At 39.4% G+C, this 17,944-nt stretch overlaps 1 protein-coding gene across 2 annotated transcripts; it reads right to left on the bottom strand.

The window, feature by feature from the left end:
• Window positions 1-31: 31 nt before the first annotated feature.
• Window positions 32-17,114, bottom strand: LOC139949440 (NLR family CARD domain-containing protein 4-like). Of its 2 annotated transcripts, XM_071947771.1 has the most exons (9): window positions 17,013-17,114; window positions 15,365-15,585; window positions 11,687-11,864; window positions 10,878-10,989; window positions 9,353-10,522; window positions 5,491-5,679; window positions 4,633-4,713; window positions 4,038-4,124; window positions 32-3,726 (listed from the first exon to the last, which is right to left on the bottom strand). In XM_071947771.1, the coding sequence occupies exons 1-9, from the start codon at window positions 17,085-17,087 to the stop codon at window positions 914-916; spliced, it is 4,926 nt and encodes a 1,641-aa protein (XP_071803872.1). In that variant the 5' UTR covers window positions 17,088-17,114; the 3' UTR covers window positions 32-913. The 2 variants fall into 2 exon arrangements, with proteins under 2 accessions (XP_071803872.1, XP_071803881.1); XM_071947780.1 differs by lacking the exons at window positions 15,365-15,585; window positions 17,013-17,114 and adding an exon at window positions 13,744-13,818.
• Between the last annotated feature and the right edge of the window lie 830 nt (window positions 17,115-17,944).

Here is a 17,944-nt window from a genome sequence, read left to right as displayed (position 1 = left end):
CCAAAGAGTCTAAAAGTGGCTGCTTTTATCAGTGTATACTAAAGAGGAGTTGATTACAAAAGAGTCTAAAAGTGGCTGCTTTTATCAGTATTACCAGACTACAAAGGAGTTGATAACCAATGAGTCTTAAAGTGGCTGCTTTTATGTGTATACTAAAGAGGAGTTGACGACCGAAGAGTCTTAAAGTGGATGCTTTTATCAGTGTATACCACAGAGGAGTTGATAACCAAAGAGTCTTAAAGTGGCTGCTTTTATCAGTGTATACTAAAGAGGAGTTGATAACCAAAGAGTCTAAAAGTGGCTGCTTTTATCAGTGTATACTACAGAGGAGTTGATAACCAAAGAGTCTTAATGTGGCTGCTTTTATCAGTGTATACTAAAGAGGAGTTGATAACCAAAGAGTCTTAAAGTGGCTGCTTTTATCAGTGTATACTACAGAGGAGTTGATTACCAAAGAGTCTTAAAGTGGCTGCTTTTATTAGTGTATACTACAGAGGAGTTGATAAGCAATGAGTCTTAAAGTGGCTGCTTTTATCAGTGTATACTAAAGAGGAGTTGATAACCAAAGAGTCTTAAAGTGGCTGCTTTTATCAGTGTTTACTACAGAGGAGTTGATAACCAAAAAGTCTTAATAAAGTGGCTGCTTTTATCAGTGTATACTATGGAGGAGTTAATAACCAAAAGAGTGATTGCTTTTAACAGTGTATACTACAGGGATGAAAACAAAAGACTAGTGACTATGACAGAGGAAATGCTTTACAAGGCTGTACACAACAGTCAACTTGGATGTTAGATGTGAACTCTTAATCTCTCCTTCACCAAACAATGAAAATACTCCACCTTTGGATCTCTTCTTATATTTTGATTGTCAAACAATTCAATCTCTGGGTTTGAATCAATACCATGAGGTCTTTTAATTCATCTCTACATCTAGAGTGGTAATATCCTTCAACGCATCATTGATGAGTCTCCTACTTTCCTTTGTCAGTGTGCCCGATCTCAATCCCAGCTTCGTGAGGTGTTTCATCCTCTTCAAATCAGTAACCCACAATGATGCACAATCACCCAAGCCATAATTCCAAGACAGATCCAGATAATTTAGAGTTGGCATGTCACTCACTGACTCAGCAATAGGGGTCATGTCTTCCCCATCTAGACTGCAGTTGCTAAGTCTCAGATTTTTGAGGTGTTTCATACTCTTCAAATGAGTAGCCCACAATGATTCACAACCACCCCAGTCATAATTCCGAGACAGATCCAGTTCTGTCAGAGTTGGCATGTCACTCACTGACGCGGCAATTGGGACCATGTCTTTTCCTATCAGTTGGCAGCCACCTAAGCTCAGATTATTGAGGTGTTTCATTCTCTTCAAATGAGTAGCCCACGATGATGCACAACCACCCAAGTCATAATTCCAAGACAGATCCAGATCATTTAGAGTTGGCATGTCACTCACTGACTCGGCAATTGGGGTCATGTGTTTCCCTTTTAGATGGCAGTTGCTCAGTCTCAGATTTTTGAGGTGCTTCATTCCCTTCAAATGAGTAGCCCACGATGAAGCACAACCACCCAAGGTTTCATTCTCAGACAGATCCAGTTCAGTCAGAGTTGGCATGTCACTCACTGACTCGGCAATTTTGGCCATGTCTTTCCCTATCAGATTGCAGCCACATAAGCTCAGATTATTGAGGTGTTTCATTCTCTTCAAATGAGTAGCCCACGATGATGCACAACCACCCAAGTCACAATTCCAAGACAGATCCAGATCATTTAGAGTTGGCATGTCACTCACTGACCTGGCAATTGGGGTCATGTGTTTCCCTTTTAGTTGGCAGTTGCTCAGTCTTAGATTTTTGAGGTGCTTCATTCTCTTCAAATCAGTAGCCCACGATATTGTCAAATCCCGATCACCCAAGAACCAATTCATAGACAGATCCAGCTCAACTAGAGTTGGCATGTTACTCACTGACTCAGCAATAGGGGCCACGTCTTCCCCTATCAGTTTGCAGTTGTGCAATATCAGATTATTGAGGAGTTTCATTCTCTTCAAATGACTAGCCCACAATGATGCAGAACTACACAAGTTGGAATCAGTCAGTTCAAGATATGAAATATTAGTCATATTAGTAAAACAATTTGCTAACCCATTACCTAACCACCGTAGGTCATAGCCTGTAATCAAAAGCCTATTTACACTGGAAAGGTAGGCACTACCTTGGATATTTTTCTGATTACCAATCTGCTTCACGAAGTGAAAGAAGGAGTTCAAACAATCACTATTCCACTTATTTATACTAATTTCAGCCATAACAACTGCATTGATGAAATCCTCTGATGGTAAATTCTTGGACTGACTCTCAAAGTAACAAATAAAACCCAACTTTAGGTCTTCATTCTTCTGCAGTTTTTGTAAGACTTTGTTTGTACATTCCTCATTGTCACCACAACAAAACCTTAACAGATACTCATATGGAGAAGGATATCCACTTGAGGCATTGCAAACCTGGACAAGGATGTCTTCAAATTCCTCTGTGTGGATTAAACTTTGCCAATACATTGCAGCACAGAATTCCAAGAAAGTTTTGTGTATACAATACACATTGTTATGAACGTCTAGCCTCTTCAAGACCCTTTCGCTAGTGAGAACACCTGCACGTATTGCTGCATCGAATGCATTCTTGTCAAAATCTTTTTCTCTAAAGGAAAGAAACTGATTTGTAGAAATTAACCCATGTAGAGCAACCTTTCCAATTGAAATCAATATTTGTGATACTTCATCTTGTGACAAGTCTTTTGCTTTTCTCCTGAATATGTATTCCAATGCTTCAGTGTAAAGCCGAGTCATTGTTTCTGGGAGTTTTCCCGACTCTCTCCAGAGCAAGCACATCAAAAGCAGCAACATTGGACTCTTTGCCAAATCAGACAAAACTTCAGAAGATCGTATCTTCTCTATCAGCTTCCTTACATTTTCAAGGTCATCAGGGAAGAATTTAGTCACATATTTCTCAATATCCGTTTCTGAAAACCCCTCAACTTCCACATGAGTGAAAGGCTTTTCAACCAATGATGAGCTGACTAGTTGGTCAAGGGGAGGACGAGATGTGATAAATACCCAGCATTCTTTGTACTGCTTTCGATTAAGAGCATTGAGAACTGAACCAAATGGGGACTTGTCCGTCTGAGTGGTTTGAAATTCGTCAAACCCATCCAAGAGGATCAATACTTTGTCTTGGTTCTTGTCAATAAACCCTTTTAATTCAGACCTTAATACAGCCTCTTTGTCCAAAAGCTGCTCAAAGACAGCATCAATAAGGTCTGAATTTGTTTTCAGTTCACGCATTTTCAAAACAAAAATAAGTTCAAACCTTTTGAGTATCTCACTCTTACCAACTGCCCAATCATAAGCGATTTTGTCACAAAGAGTCGTCTTTCCAAGACCTGCTGATCCACTAAAAACAACACGTTTGATGGGATTGCCCTCCCGTGTTTTGACATGGAAAATGTCTTCATATGATTCCATTTGTTTTGGCACTTTCTCAATCTTCCCTTTCTTATCAACAAGTTCAACTAAAACAAGCTTAGTGTAGATGTCCATTATGTGCATCTTATCATCATCAACCCATGGGATCATCTGTATAAAGCTACCTGTATTCATGTAAACTTGCTTCAATGCCTCTGGAAGTTCATCTGAAATAGCTTGAGCTTGAGGATCGGGGTTTGGGGCTCCTGTTGAGAGGTAATAAACACATATAGGTTATTAAATTCTGACACATACTTTATCCTTGTGACTCCAAACTTGGACTTGCTCGGACTCGACGCTAAGTACTCAAATTCAAAGATATATAACAAATATAGGTTTTCCAACAAGAGCTCTCTACTGACCTACTGATAACAGTACGATTGAACTAAAAAGTCTTCATATGATACCAATCTAGTGTCAATTTCATTAATATTTTCACTACCTTTTCAACATACTCATCTCATACAATGTTTATCATAGATGTTTATTTTGTGTATCGAGAGTATCTATTAGCTACCTGTAGTCATGTCCTCTAGCTTCAATACCTCTCCAGTCACATCTGCAATAGCTTGGGCTTGAGCGTGAGGATTAGGGTTTTGGGCTCCTGTTGAGAGGTAATTTAAAAACAAATGGGTAAATAAATTCAAACTTGGACTTGGAGCCGGACTCGACTCTTAGTACCCGGATTCAAAGATTGAAAACTTATACTTTTTACCAACTAGGGCTCTCTATTGACCTGGGCCCAATATCATGGCTCTGCTAACCGTAAGCACAGAATCGGCGCTTACGGAAGCAGGAAATTCTGTGCTTACGGCAAGCGTATTTAGCAGCGAATTTTGAATTCTGCATGTGCGTACTCAACGTTGGCATTCTACGCTTACAAGGCTAGCGCAGAAATTTGGCGCTTGCACGTAAGCGGGGAATTGTGATCGTAAAAGCAGAATTCTGCTAAGCATTTGATTGCAACACCCGCTCTCGTTTTCAAGTTAATACGTCGTCAAAGTATGATTTCAATTAAGTGTCATTTTCATTATACACTACTTTTCAACATACTCAACTCATGTTTATCATAGATGTTTCTTTTGTGAATCTTGGGAGTAATTATTAGCTACCTGTAGTCATGTCCACTTGCTTCAATGCCTCTCCAGTCACATCTGCAATAGCTTTGGCTTGAGAATTGGGGTGTGGCATTACTGTTGAGAGATAATAAACAGAAGATCGTGAAGCTGAAGAGTTTACATATTATTATATAATAATTCTTAAACTCAAAGTAGCTTTGCTACTCTGTAAAAAAGTTGTTTCTGTACATCAAAACGAGTTGCTTCAATTTTTCCATAGTTTTCAGTATAGTTGGGGTAACTTGAGCAGTGAGTACAAACCTGACTCATCTCTGTTTTCTAATCCGTATTGTTAGTATTATTGGTCCCTTTGTCTACTTTGCATACATACATGTACTGTTCTAGCGTTATACACCTTGTTTAACCACGGTTAAACCTTTGAATAGTTATCTACCGTAACTGTTATATTTATTTATTCTTCTATTTAGTGCTGTTTTCCTGTTTTGTTTTGTATTAACGGGCCCATCCACCACAAGCCTCGGCTTTTAAGATGATGCCCGGATGTGAATGTGGAAATGAATGTTATAATGATTGAGTATTGGGGCGCGCCGCTCCTGGTGAGCGGTAATAAACAAAGTTCAGCACAAAAAATGTTTCTACTAATTCTTGAACTGCATAAAGTATGATATTTTGTCAGCAAGAGATGCTTCCCTTTTTACCCTAAGTTTTTTAGTAAAATATGCTGGGATAATATAAATACACTAGACATAATTTTATTGATTTTTTCTTTTCTTTTTTTCTTTTTCTTTCTGTGTTTGTTAAATTTTATGAGGTGGTTGGATTCATTATTGAAATTTAAATATGTATATATATTTTTTTACTTTAGACATAAAAAGTAAAGTTGTATAATACCTGTTACAGATACATGTTGTATGACCTTTTTCTTGAGGGTTATTCCAGAAGCATCGGCCATAAAGACGTAACTACCCTCTCCGATTGACATGTTGTTCACCATTGCCTGTGGTTGGTGATGAACTAAGGTAAGCGCATCAGATGATTGTGATCTCGTTGCTAGGTCTTGGTGAACTGCAGGAACTATATCTTGATAAAGGAGAGATGGAAGAATATTAATTTTGGTTTTGATGAAAGAAGAAACAACGTTTGACCATTTAAATACATGATTCAAAATAGATGAATACAACAAAGAGATTGCAGTGTAATTGTTGTAGTAAATTGTGACAAAGTGAATGAATTATGTAGAGACTGTATAAAAAAAAGTAGTTTTGTTGGTTTTGGTTATCTTCGGATGTTTTTATAATGTTAAGCCCTGCTATTTGGTTTTAATTGTAAATAATAATAGTCAGATGCTATAAGGATCTTGGCCAAGGATGAATCGTGCTGGTAACCTCTCCCATCTTGTATTTTTAGATCGTCTCTTTTTTAGTTCCTATTTGTTATTAGTAAGTATTTTGCTTATCTGCTTATTGTAAGTTTTTTTCTTACCGTGTGTTTTATTGTCCGAGTGTTTTCTCTTTGTATTTTAATATGTAGCTGATTTTTATATTTGCGTACAGCGCTTTGAGGCATTTCATAGGGCGCTTAATAAATTTTCTTTTATTGTGCTTGTGCTTGTGCTTGTGCCTGTGCCTGTGCCAGTGCCTGTGCCAGTGCCAGTGCCAGTGCCAGTGCCAGTGCCAGTGCCAGTGCCAGTGCCAGTGCCAGTGCCAGTGCCAGTGCCAGTGCCAGTGCCAGTGCCAGTGCCAGTGCCAGTGCCAGTGCCAGTGCCAGTGCCAGTGCCAGTGCCAGTGCCAGTGCCAGTGCCAGTGCCAGTGCCAGTGCCAGTGCCAGTGCCTGTGCCTGTGCCTGTGCCAGTGCCAGTGCCAGTGCCAGTGCCAGTGCCAGTGCCAGTGCCAGTGCCAGTGCCAGTGCCAGTGCCAGTGCCAGTGCCAGTGCCAGTGCCAGTGCCAGTGCCAGTGCCAGTGCCAGTGCCAGTGCCAGTGCCAGTGCCAGTGCCAGTGCCAGTGCCAGTGCCAGTGCCAGTGCCAGTGCCAGTGCCAGTGCCAGTGCCAGTGCCAGTGCCAGTGCCAGTGCCAGTGCCAGTGCCAGTGCCAGTGCCAGTGCCAGTGCCAGTGCCAGTGCCAGTGCCAGTGCCAGTGCCAGTGCCAGTGCCAGTGCCAGTGCCAGTGCCAGTGCCAGTGCCAGTGCCAGTGCCAGTGCCAGTGCCAGTGCCAGTGCCAGTGCCAGTGCCAGTGCCAGTGCCAGTGCCAGTGCCAGTGCCAGTGCCAGTGCCAGTGCCAGTGCCAGTGCCAGTGCCAGTGCCAGTGCCAGTGCCAGTGCCAGTGCCAGTGCCAGTGCCAGTGCCAGTGCCAGTGCCAGTGCCAGTGCCAGTGCCAGTGCCAGTGCCAGTGCCAGTGCCAGTGCCAGTGCCAGTGCCAGTGCCAGTGCCAGTGCCAGTGCCAGTGCCAGTGCCAGTGCCAGTGCCAGTGCCAGTGCCAGTGCCAGTGCCAGTGCCAGTGCCAGTGCCAGTGCCAGTGCCAGTGCCAGTGCCAGTGCCAGTGCCAGTGCCAGTGCCAGTGCCAGTGCCAGTGCCAGTGCCAGTGCCAGTGCCAGTGCCAGTGCCAGTGCCAGTGCCAGTGCCAGTGCCAGTGCCAGTGCCAGTGCCAGTGCCAGTGCCAGTGCCAGTGCCAGTGCCAGTGCCAGTGCCAGTGCCAGTGCCAGTGCCAGTGCCAGTGCCAGTGCCAGTGCCAGTGCCAGTGCCAGTGCCAGTGCCAGTGCCAGTGCCAGTGCCAGTGCCAGTGCCAGTGCCTGTGCCAGTGCCAGTGCCAGTGCCAGTGCCAGTGCCAGTGCCTGTGCCTGTGCCTGTGCCTGTGCCTGTGCCTGTGCCTGTGCCTGTGCCTGTGCCTGTTCTTGTTCTTGTGCTTGTTCTTGTTCTTGTTCTTGTTCTTGTTAGCTGTTTCGTAGCGAAGCGCAGCGAAACAGCTCTTGTTTTTGTTAAAGTTTTTTTTATTATTTTTTTTTTATTTGTCTGTTTCAGTACACACATTTTTTTGCATAGTTCCCAAAGAGCAATTGCAATGAAACTATCAGGGATCGAAGGTTATGGTGCGATGATGATCCTAAAGCATTGATGTCATGATGACGTCATCAGCGGTCACGTGACGTCATCTTAAAGGTGTTTTATGTTAAATGTTTGAAAATCTATACCAAATCAGCCAAAAGAGACCGTAGGTTTCTGTTTGCGGGATTGGGCAGGGATAAATTAGGTCTTCATTTTATTTTGTATGCGTGACCTCACATGACCTCTACCTCCGGTCGTAACGGGCCAAAAACGGAAGTGCCCTGTAACTCAAAAGTGGTAAAAGTTATGAAGTTGCTTTACAAGGCAGAGGTGTCTAGCAAGGGTGGGCAGTTCAAAAAAAATATTGATGACGTCACAAATTGCAACAGCGCCCTCTAGCGGCAGGTTGAAAACTCTTCAAAATGGACTTTTTGAAGATGTCTGTGGTGAAGTTTTTTGTAATCACTTTAAATTTTACACACACGCTAACGGTCAGGCAGGCATCATGTGTGTGAAGTTTTAGATCAATGACGTCATCGGGAGTAACGTGACGCGGCCTTAAAGGTGCACTTTTTGAACTAATATAACTCCCAAAGTAATTATGCGATCATGTTGAAACTTGATAGGTTGTTGGATATTGACAAGTTCTTATGAAATGTGAAATGACGTCATGATGACTTTATCACATGATTTTTTATGATTTTTTCAATTTTTACACCTTTAACACATAAATTTCTATCTGAACATGGAGTATAATACAAATTATTTTTTTATTTATGCCACATTGGGCTAAATTGCTTTGAATACCCAACAAATTTAAAACTCAGTTGAGAAATTTGAAATTTTTGTTGACGAAACAGCTCTGCATTTGTGCACAAATGCAATTTAGCTCTAGTTCTTGTTCTTGTTCTTGTTCTTGTTCTTGTTCTTGTTCTTGTTCTTGTTCTTGTTATTGTTATTGTTATTGTTATTGTTATTGTTATTGTTATTGTTATTGTTATCAGTATTATTATTATTATTATTATTATTATTATTATTGTTATTGTTATTGTTACTGTTACTGTTACTGTTACTGTTACTGTTACTGTTACTGTTACTGTTACTGTTACTGTTACTGTTACTGTTACTGTTACTGTTACTGTTACTGTTACTGTTACTGTTACTGTTACTGTTACTGTTACTGTTACTGTTACTGTTACTGTTACTGTTACTGTTACTGTTACTGTTACTGTTACTGTTACTGTTACTGTTACTGTTACTGTTACTGTTACTGTTACTGTTACTGTTACTGTTACTGTTACTGTTACTGTTACTGTTACTGTTACTGTTACTGTTACTGTTACTGTTACTGTTACTGTTACTGTTACTGTTACTGTTACTGTTACTGTTACTGTTACTGTTACTGTTACTGTTACTGTTATTGTTATTGTTATTGTTATTGTTATTGTTATTGTTATTGTTATTGTTATTGTTATTGTTATTGTTATTGTTATTGTTATTGTTATTGTTATTATTATTATTATCAGTATTATTATCAGTATTATTATCAGTATTATTATCATCAGTATTACATATCAAACTTGAGGAACTGGGACAGTGCACTGTAATTGTTGTAGTAAAATGTGACAAAGTATATAAACTACATGTATTAGTTTTCATGTTACTTCAGTAAGTTTTCAATGATAAAATAGTATAAAGGTTCTTGTTGATCTGTACCTTTACTGCCACGGTTTGAAGCTATCTCATCGATGATTCCTGCTGCAGACCACACACTCTGATGCGGTAGGGGTTCCTCCGGCAAATGGAACAAGGCACTCTGATGAGTTTTAGGTTCCTCCGGCAAATGGACCGAGGCACTCTGATGAGGTTTAGAGTCCTCTGACAAATGGACCAATGCACTCTGATGAGGTTTAGGTTCCTCAGGTAACTCGACCGAGGCACTCTGATGCAGTTTTGCTTTTGTTTGAGATTGATGCTTCATTTGTTCCTTCCTTCCTCTTGTGTTCTTAGGAATGGCCTCTGTTCTAGCAGAAGTTTTCTGGGTCTGGACTAAGCAATCTTGTTTCTCAGTAGAGGCACTCTGCGGAATTTCAAGTCCTTCTTGAGATTGATGCTTCATTTGTTCTTTCCTTCCTCCTGTGTTCTTAGGAATGGCCCCTGTTCTGGGAGAAGTTCTCTGGGACTGGACTAAGCAATCTTGTTTCTCAGTAGAGGCACTCTGCGGAATTTCAAGTCCTTCTTGAGATTGATGCTTCATTTGTTCTTTCCTTCCTCCTGTGTTCTTAGGAATGGCCCCTGTTCTAGGAGAAGTTCTCTGAGACTGGACTAAGCAATCTTGTTTCTCAGTAGAGGCACTCTGTTGAATTGCAAGTCCTTGAGTTTGAAGTTTCAATTGATCATTCCTTCTTCTTGTGTTCTTAGGAATGGCCCCTGTTCTAGGAGAAGTTCTCTGGGACTGGACTAAGCAATCTTGTTTCTCAGTAGAGGCACTCTGCGGAGTTTCAACTCCTTCTCGAGATTGACGCTTCATTTGATCATTCCTTCCTCTTGTGTTCTTAGGAATGGCCCCTGTTCTAGGAGAAGTTCTCTGGGACTGGACTAAGCAGTCTTGTTCTTCAGTAGAGGCATTCAACTGTTGAGTCAAGGGTTTTTCTTGATCTTGATGCTTCATTTGTTTATTCATTCCTCTTGGATTAGGAATGAACTTTGTTCTAGGAGAAGTTCTCTTTGCCTGGACTGCACTAGTAGATGTACCAGGGATGCCAGCAATAGTACAAGAATTTTCCATAGACTCAGTGACATCTTCTTGTTTTGACTCGGAGCTAGTCTTTGTTTCTTGCTCATCTTGAAGTTTTATCTTGGCTATTTTAACATTTTTTCCTTGCCCTGTAAACCAAAAAAAGAATATTGTCTTCTGTGTTTGTATTGATAGTAGGAGTATGTAAGAGGAAAGTTTTATTATTACTAGTTTGTCTTGATCAAAACAAACTACTTTTAAAATACTAACGCTTTAAATTTTTCTTTTTTTAAAAGCAGTAGATTAAACTTTGACGAATTCTGCTTCCTTGTACCACACATCCACATCCTAAAGCTTTCTGTCTCTTTTATATTTCAGTAACCTTCATTAGCAATCCGATTTACCCTAGTTTTGGTTTAACGAACCACCTATCAGCCGAACTGAATGACTTTTAATAATCAGAAATGCTGAATGCTAAGAAACCAATTAGGGGCTCACACTTACCACTTCCCGATTTTCGCTTTCTTGTACCGCCCATCAACCCAGCAACTTGACGTAACTCTAGGTTGGTATCTTGCTGAATGCCAAGCACCATCAGAGATTGTGTGTCACATAGCTGCGTGTTCAACAAAAGTGTTACTAATAAATCACACAAAAAAAACTTCATTAAGGACAGTCAAACTCCTTTCTAATTGTTTGGAAGTTTAAAAAAGCACCTATAAAGGTGCACACAAAAAGATCTTGGGAAAAAGCAAAAGATACATATAATTTCAATAATTTGTTGAGGGCAGGTTTACTTTCTGTGGTATCTCACATTTCAAGGATGCATAGACCCCTATTGTGATGATTGTCATTTGTTAAAAACTGCTACAGAAGTTCTTGCTTGTATTGATTGTATCTCAACATTAATACGAGTAAAAGTGATCTAAGGTTTGGAAATTGCAAGAAAGAATTTCAACAAGATTTAAAAATACAAAAAGCGGCCACACATCTTATAAACTTTTTTTCAGATGTCAACGTTTTATGTCTTTATTGCATATGTGCTGACAAGTGACATCACAACAATACAAAAAGTAAATTGTCATATTCAACACGTCAAGATGACAATGTACTTTTTGATACCAGTGAAGTCTTGCCTGCCAGTAAATGCCAAAGAATGCATACCTAGGGTCACACTTTTAGATGGACAAGGTTTTCTAAAAGACTAAAACTCTCTGATTTAACCTCTGGAAAAGACTTCTCAACAATAAATTCCATTAAATTCACAAAGCAAAACTTTTAGATTGTCAGCACCAAATGATACAAGGTCATACCTCAATGCCCCTCTTAGTGACAAGATGCTGATTCTTTGCTTGGATGTTTAGTCTTTCCTGGATTATTTCTTTCAAGTCAGAGATGATGGTGGATGGATGAAGTTGCAGACAGAGACTCTCCTTTACTGGATTAGAAACAAATATCTGGATATGACGTTCTTCACTCTCTCTGACATGTCTGAAACCCAAAGAAAAAAACAAACACATTTGTTTCAATAGAACATTCCCTCATTAAAGGCACTGGACACCTTTGGTAATTTTCAAAGACCAGTCTTCTCACTTGTGAAAATTTGATCAAAAAATGGTCGTCGAAGTTGCGAGAGAATAATCTAAGAAAAAACAACATTGTCGCACAAGTTGTGTGCTTTCAGATGCCTGAATTTGAGACCTCAGCTGAGGTCTCAAATTCAATTCAAATATTTTAGTGAGAAATTACTTCTCTCTCAAAAACTACGTTACTTTAGAGGGAGCCGTTTCTCACATTGTTTTTTACTATCAACAGCTCTCCATTGCTCATTATCAAGTAGGTTGTAACACTAACAATTATTTTGAGTATTTACCAATATTGTCCTCTGCCTGTAAGTCACGCCTATCAAAGCCTGGCAATACATGATTCACATGCTCAACTCAAAACAGGACCATGCATGCTTTTGGGGTCCGTTTGGCTTTATTAGAATATAGACCCATTACACACTCTCAAAAAGCACCATCCCTATGAGGCCAAAAGGAGGCAGATTATTCCAAGATAGTTGTTTTTTGGGCGTTTCCATGAATCTAGGGTACCTGTAGCATTTTGCGTGATACAAGGGGATATATTGAATTCTGAATCCCCCTTGCACATTAACGTGGAACGCACTTCCGAAAAATGCACGTCCACCATTTCCATCATTTAAGAAGTAAAATCATTCGAGCATGTTTGTGCACAATTTTGACTCTCAAAATGATGGACAGGATCTGGGTGTGTGATCGTACTGCATATTGTGCAAGGAATCTGTAGGGAAAACTAAGTACTGGTCATGGTTACAACAAGGCCCTGCATGTGACATCACTGATCACCACATTAAAAGTAGTGCAAAACAAACAAAACTAGAGATAGTGATTGTTAACAATCACAAAGCTGTTCCGGAATGTTTTGTTAATACAAGTTTTCTATGCTACAATAAAACATACGCATTATGACTTTATAACGTGTGATTACCTGGTCTTGTATGTGATACTGAATCGAAAGGAGTTTTAAAACCAGAAATAAAGGTCAACATGGCGTAATGGTCATTATTTTGATGAAATTTAACCCAAGTTCAAAAATCGGTTGTGTAGTTCTTGAGATATGGTCCCGCTTTCGGTTGACCCGGAAGAAAAAACAAAACACATTTTGTTTCAATACTGCCCCCCGCTTATACATTAAGTCTCACCATACCATTAAAAACACAAACTAAATTCGAGGTGAAAGCAAGAGCACTATGGTAATAACATCCACACCTTGTTATAAACTATCATTCGAGCATACTGCTCGATGTGCATTTTTTTTGACTATTCATTTTGATGTTTATTATATCCTGTCTTGAAGATTGTCCAATATCCCTTAATCCACTAGACGTTACACTAGACGTTACATGTTTTATCTTACCAGACTCTCTATAATTATATCACAAGGAAATGTATAAGGCTATATATATTTTAGCCTACATGTCTTTCTTACATAAAGAGAGCCTCCGCTTTGTTCGCTACTTAATTATTATGACACCTTTTTTTGGAAAAACCTTAAGGCAAAGGAACACCAATAAAAAAAAAAAACTTGTACAAACCGTGAACTCTATAGGTTCACAACAATTCCATCATTCCAAATCATGTGGAAGTCTGTACCAGAGAGATCTATCATTTATGGTTCCACAAAGTATTAGCAAAGTGAGCGCATTATAAGTGGTCTTTCTTTTCAATTGTCTAACTGGGAAACAATTTTCTTTTTTTTCCCTTTAGATTTGCCCCCAAAACACAACAAAAAGACTTTTACCGATCATGTTGATTTGGTATGACATGAGATGACACTGCCTGCTTACCTTTGGACACCTCTTTACAGGGTGCAATGGCGTTCTGTTTAAACGCTTGTTTATTAGAAAATATCACCAAGTTCTATGGCAATCCGCATTAGACCCCACCACAAACATACACAACACATAGGAGTAGCTATCAAGCTGCGGTTAATGTAAACAAGCCAAGGTTATCTTTTGTCAAAAGGTGTAAGCATTGAAAAGGATATTCGCCCGCCTTTGGACTTCGAATCTAGTATACAAATATTGAGTGGCCCAGAGTGGAACGGGAGGAATATTATCACAAGGTAAAATTTGGACTGTTCCATCTCACGAGGCGAAACCGAGTGAATTTGAACAGTCCAAATTTTACCGAGCGATATTCCTTCCATTTCACGAATTAAAGCCACTCAATATTTGTTTTATATAACTGACATAATCCTTGTCATTTGATGTTTTTTAAAAGTATAACATTTTGTTTGACAACCAACAATCATATAGCGACGCGTAGCGCCAACAATGCACAAATTGAATAGCATTCGGATCACAACCTTTTGCACAGGTTCTCCTTTTGTTTTTTTTAGCGGCGCAGCGGCGCTGTACTTCTCAAAAACATTGGGAACAAGGAAGATCCTAACTGTTGAATAGGAAATGCTATTCCCCGTGGGCGATAGGTCTTTTTGATCGCCGGTGCGGATGGGAGTAATAGTGAATGTCACGTGAAGTAAGTTCCACCAATCAAGCAAGGATCTGTATGTCAGTTATATTATACAAATATTGACTGCTTCAAGTGCAATGGTTAAAAATGATAGTCCAGGAGCCAAACCCCAACATTTAGGTAAAGCGTGACATTGAGTATAACTATGATTTTTTGGAAGAAATATGTTCTTTAAGGTGTCTAGTATGCAATTCTAATGCATGCCCAGCTGGTAGGGTTGAGCATTTTTTGTTATTGCAAAAAAATCACCTTTCCCATATGTTTGTGTACAAACGCTCATCAATGTGTTTTATATCATAACGACAAAACTCTTTACATGTTTTCTCGACAAGGAATACTTTTAGGTGTGTACTAACCAGATATTACACAAGAAGCATTCGTCCCATATTTGCGTGTGGAGGTTAGGTCGAGAAAACGACCTCTCCTTTATCGTGTTTTTTTCCCCTCTTGGTGGTCCTCAGTGTGACTCCATTAGCTTAAATATAAAAAGTCATCCGGCCACCAAAACCTGTCAAGCCTAAAATGTTGTATTGAATACATGCACCAATTCAAAAATAGCTTTTTGCATCAATTCAAAAGTAGCTTTAATAAAAAAGAAAACAGTAAGATGAGTACTATCTCATTTCCTTAAAATAGAAATACAAATAATCAGACCCCTAAACTTCACATGCCCTTGTTTATTTTTTTGCAGTTTGCAAGAGAATAGCACTTGAGAACCGTTTTCCATTTTAATGAAAATATCCTTTTCATTTTGAGCTGAATTAATTTTGTTTAAACCAACTATATGTAGGTTAGGGTTTCTGGTTATAAAATGGAAGATGGTAGCTTCGAATAACTTGTATTTCTGATGATCTTAAACGGGCATAAACCCTACAAATTGGACCTTCAAATGTTTAAACCCCGGTCCCATTATTGCAATTTACTGCTCTTTACCTGTCATTAGATGCTGTGACAGCTTGGTCAATTTCCTCTGGTTCAGATCTTTCTGCATGATTTGACTTTGCTACAAATGACGACTTGAACGCCATTTTCTTTGAATTTCTGATGTGTTTCTTATTGGTCACCACCTTGGCTGATGAGTGGTTGTAGTCTGTTCTTGCTGCACTCAATGCATCCTGCAAGTCAGCCAGGGTTTGCAAAGGCCTCAGAGATTCCTAATCATGGGGGGAAAGTCAAATAAAAATGCCATAGATACTTGTTTAAACAGTTACTTTTGAAGTACTATTTTTCTGGGGAAGTTCTCATTAAGTCATGTGAGTCTGCAAAGCGAACTGGACGTGGAATGTGATTGTCACAACCCTCCTTTCGCAGCGATATTCGCACGTGAGTTGGGCGGAGGTTCAACTGCTGCGAATTTTTCGTTGCGAATTTGTGACGTCAACATTCGTATCGCATTCGCATTCGCGAATGAACCGGGCTTTACTGTAAAAAAAAAAAAGTAACGGGGCAAAATATGTGGAGACAGTCTACCTGTTTTTTGTTTTTTGGTTTGATTTATTTTTCTACTTTGGCTCTGACAAATTTTAGCCGAATAGGTGTAATCATGGTTGCTAGTTACATCCAAACGTGTCCAACAAACCATATTCTAATTCTAATCCAATATGACTTTTGCCGTAAACGGGTGAAGCACTTCAGTGCAGTGATCTTCCTCATTTTAAAGGAAGTCCAATGCTGAGTGAGCCAAAGTGGACTGTAACTGAAATGGGGTTAACACAATCAGCCATTTTTAGACATCGTGGACACTTTAAGTAGAGCACTATTACTAAATTTTGGTTTGGCAAATGTGTCTGTTTATGCAACAACACCAAACAGTACACTTTTGTGTCCACCATATCTCAAAAGGTTAAGTGTACATGTACCTTCCTTTCAAAACGACTGTGTTTTGGTATAGTTTTGTTTTGGGGTTTTGAAGCTGGGTGTGTGTTCAAGTCCATTTTAAAGTTAATACCACCAAACAAGGGGAAAACTTTCTACATCATGCCACCACTTGTCACTTTTTTTGTTTTACAAATAGGAAAATCTCAATTGAGTAAACTTATGCCTACTGTTCAAGTCCATTTTAAAGTTGATATCACCCAACAAGGGAAACATCCATATCCTGCCACCATTTATTTTTACTAATTTTTACAATTATTTTATACTAATTTTAGTAATATTGATACTTCTTGTTTAACGAATGAAAAAGTGGTGGCAGGATACGAAAACTTTTCTGAGAAAAGTTACCGAGTAGAGGCCAAGCAACTCCTGAGTAACTTTCTTGATGCAAGCAATCACCTCTTTAACATTCTGGGATCATCTTTTATTAAAATAGCATGTTATAACATAGTCAGCTTTCTTCCATTATAGTCAGACCATGGTAACATTCACTGTATATCTGTGCCAAACCCAGTAACTGATGGAGTGCAAGACCGAAACTTTCAAAACCGGAGTACAGCGCCCTATAGTTACTGTGGGTCTATCTCGTCTCCAAATAATCACATGAATACAGGTTGATATGGTTAGTTTTTTTGTTTTACAACACACTTAATTTTGCTCCATAAACACGTGATGTGGATTGGCACCATATTGGGGGATAACTTACCATGTCCAAGTTGTTGTTACTTTTTGTGATGGCCACTTCTTTAGAAGGATATATTGGGTAGAAATATCTTTCCATCCAACAACACGCAGAGCTATGTACAAGGATGGTTTGATACAACGTAATGCGCCAACATCAACTGCGGCTGCCAAAGTAAAATCCCCATCCGACCCAGACCAAAGCCCCAAAACTATCCAATCAGCAGTCTTTTATTATTATCCCCTGACGTAATATTGGAAAATTTCCAGGTGTGTGAATGATTTATTGACAATGGGTTATAGAATTTGATTTGAAAGAACATGGTTAACGTTCGATGATAGAGGAATTTACATGTAGGCGATGTCCCTTCAGGGCCACCATATGTAGGCATGCCAAAAAAGCATGTGTGAGTACAAGCAACGGGCCATTGAAATGTTTTTTCCCCAACAGTATTTGTTTTGACCCACTCACCATTCCCAAATGTTTGTGTTTATTAAATACTAAATAGCTTCGTAATATAACATTAACTCAGAAGAACTAATAAGTAATTCCTCAAATGAATCAGATATTTTAGATCGCAGGTCTCCAACATAAGGAATTTTCAATGGCTTTTCCTGGCTTTAACCAAGTGGTTTAAACAACTGTTGATCTTCGCCTGCGGTGTAAGTTTTCTTCAACTTTAATTTGTTTTGTTTATATTTCGTATGAACTGAGTTATTAAACTTTAACCTAGGCTGGTCCATAACTTACTGATAAAGAACACACACACGTATGCACTTTTATATGAGACCTCTGCACAAAATAATAATACATTCAATATCAAACCATTTTGAAACAAATATTTACTACGCAAGTAAAAAGCTGATGTTCCTTCAAGACCCATGCGTGTCTATAAGTTCAATATTCGACGTGGCCATTGGTAACGCTTTATTTTGGTAAAACATAACAATGCGGCC

Source organism: Asterias amurensis, chromosome 2 (genome assembly GCF_032118995.1).
Source record: "Asterias amurensis chromosome 2, ASM3211899v1".
In the NCBI taxonomy this organism is placed as follows: domain Eukaryota; kingdom Metazoa; phylum Echinodermata; class Asteroidea; order Forcipulatida; family Asteriidae; genus Asterias; species Asterias amurensis.
This window is presented reverse-complemented; position numbering and strand designations above follow the sequence as displayed.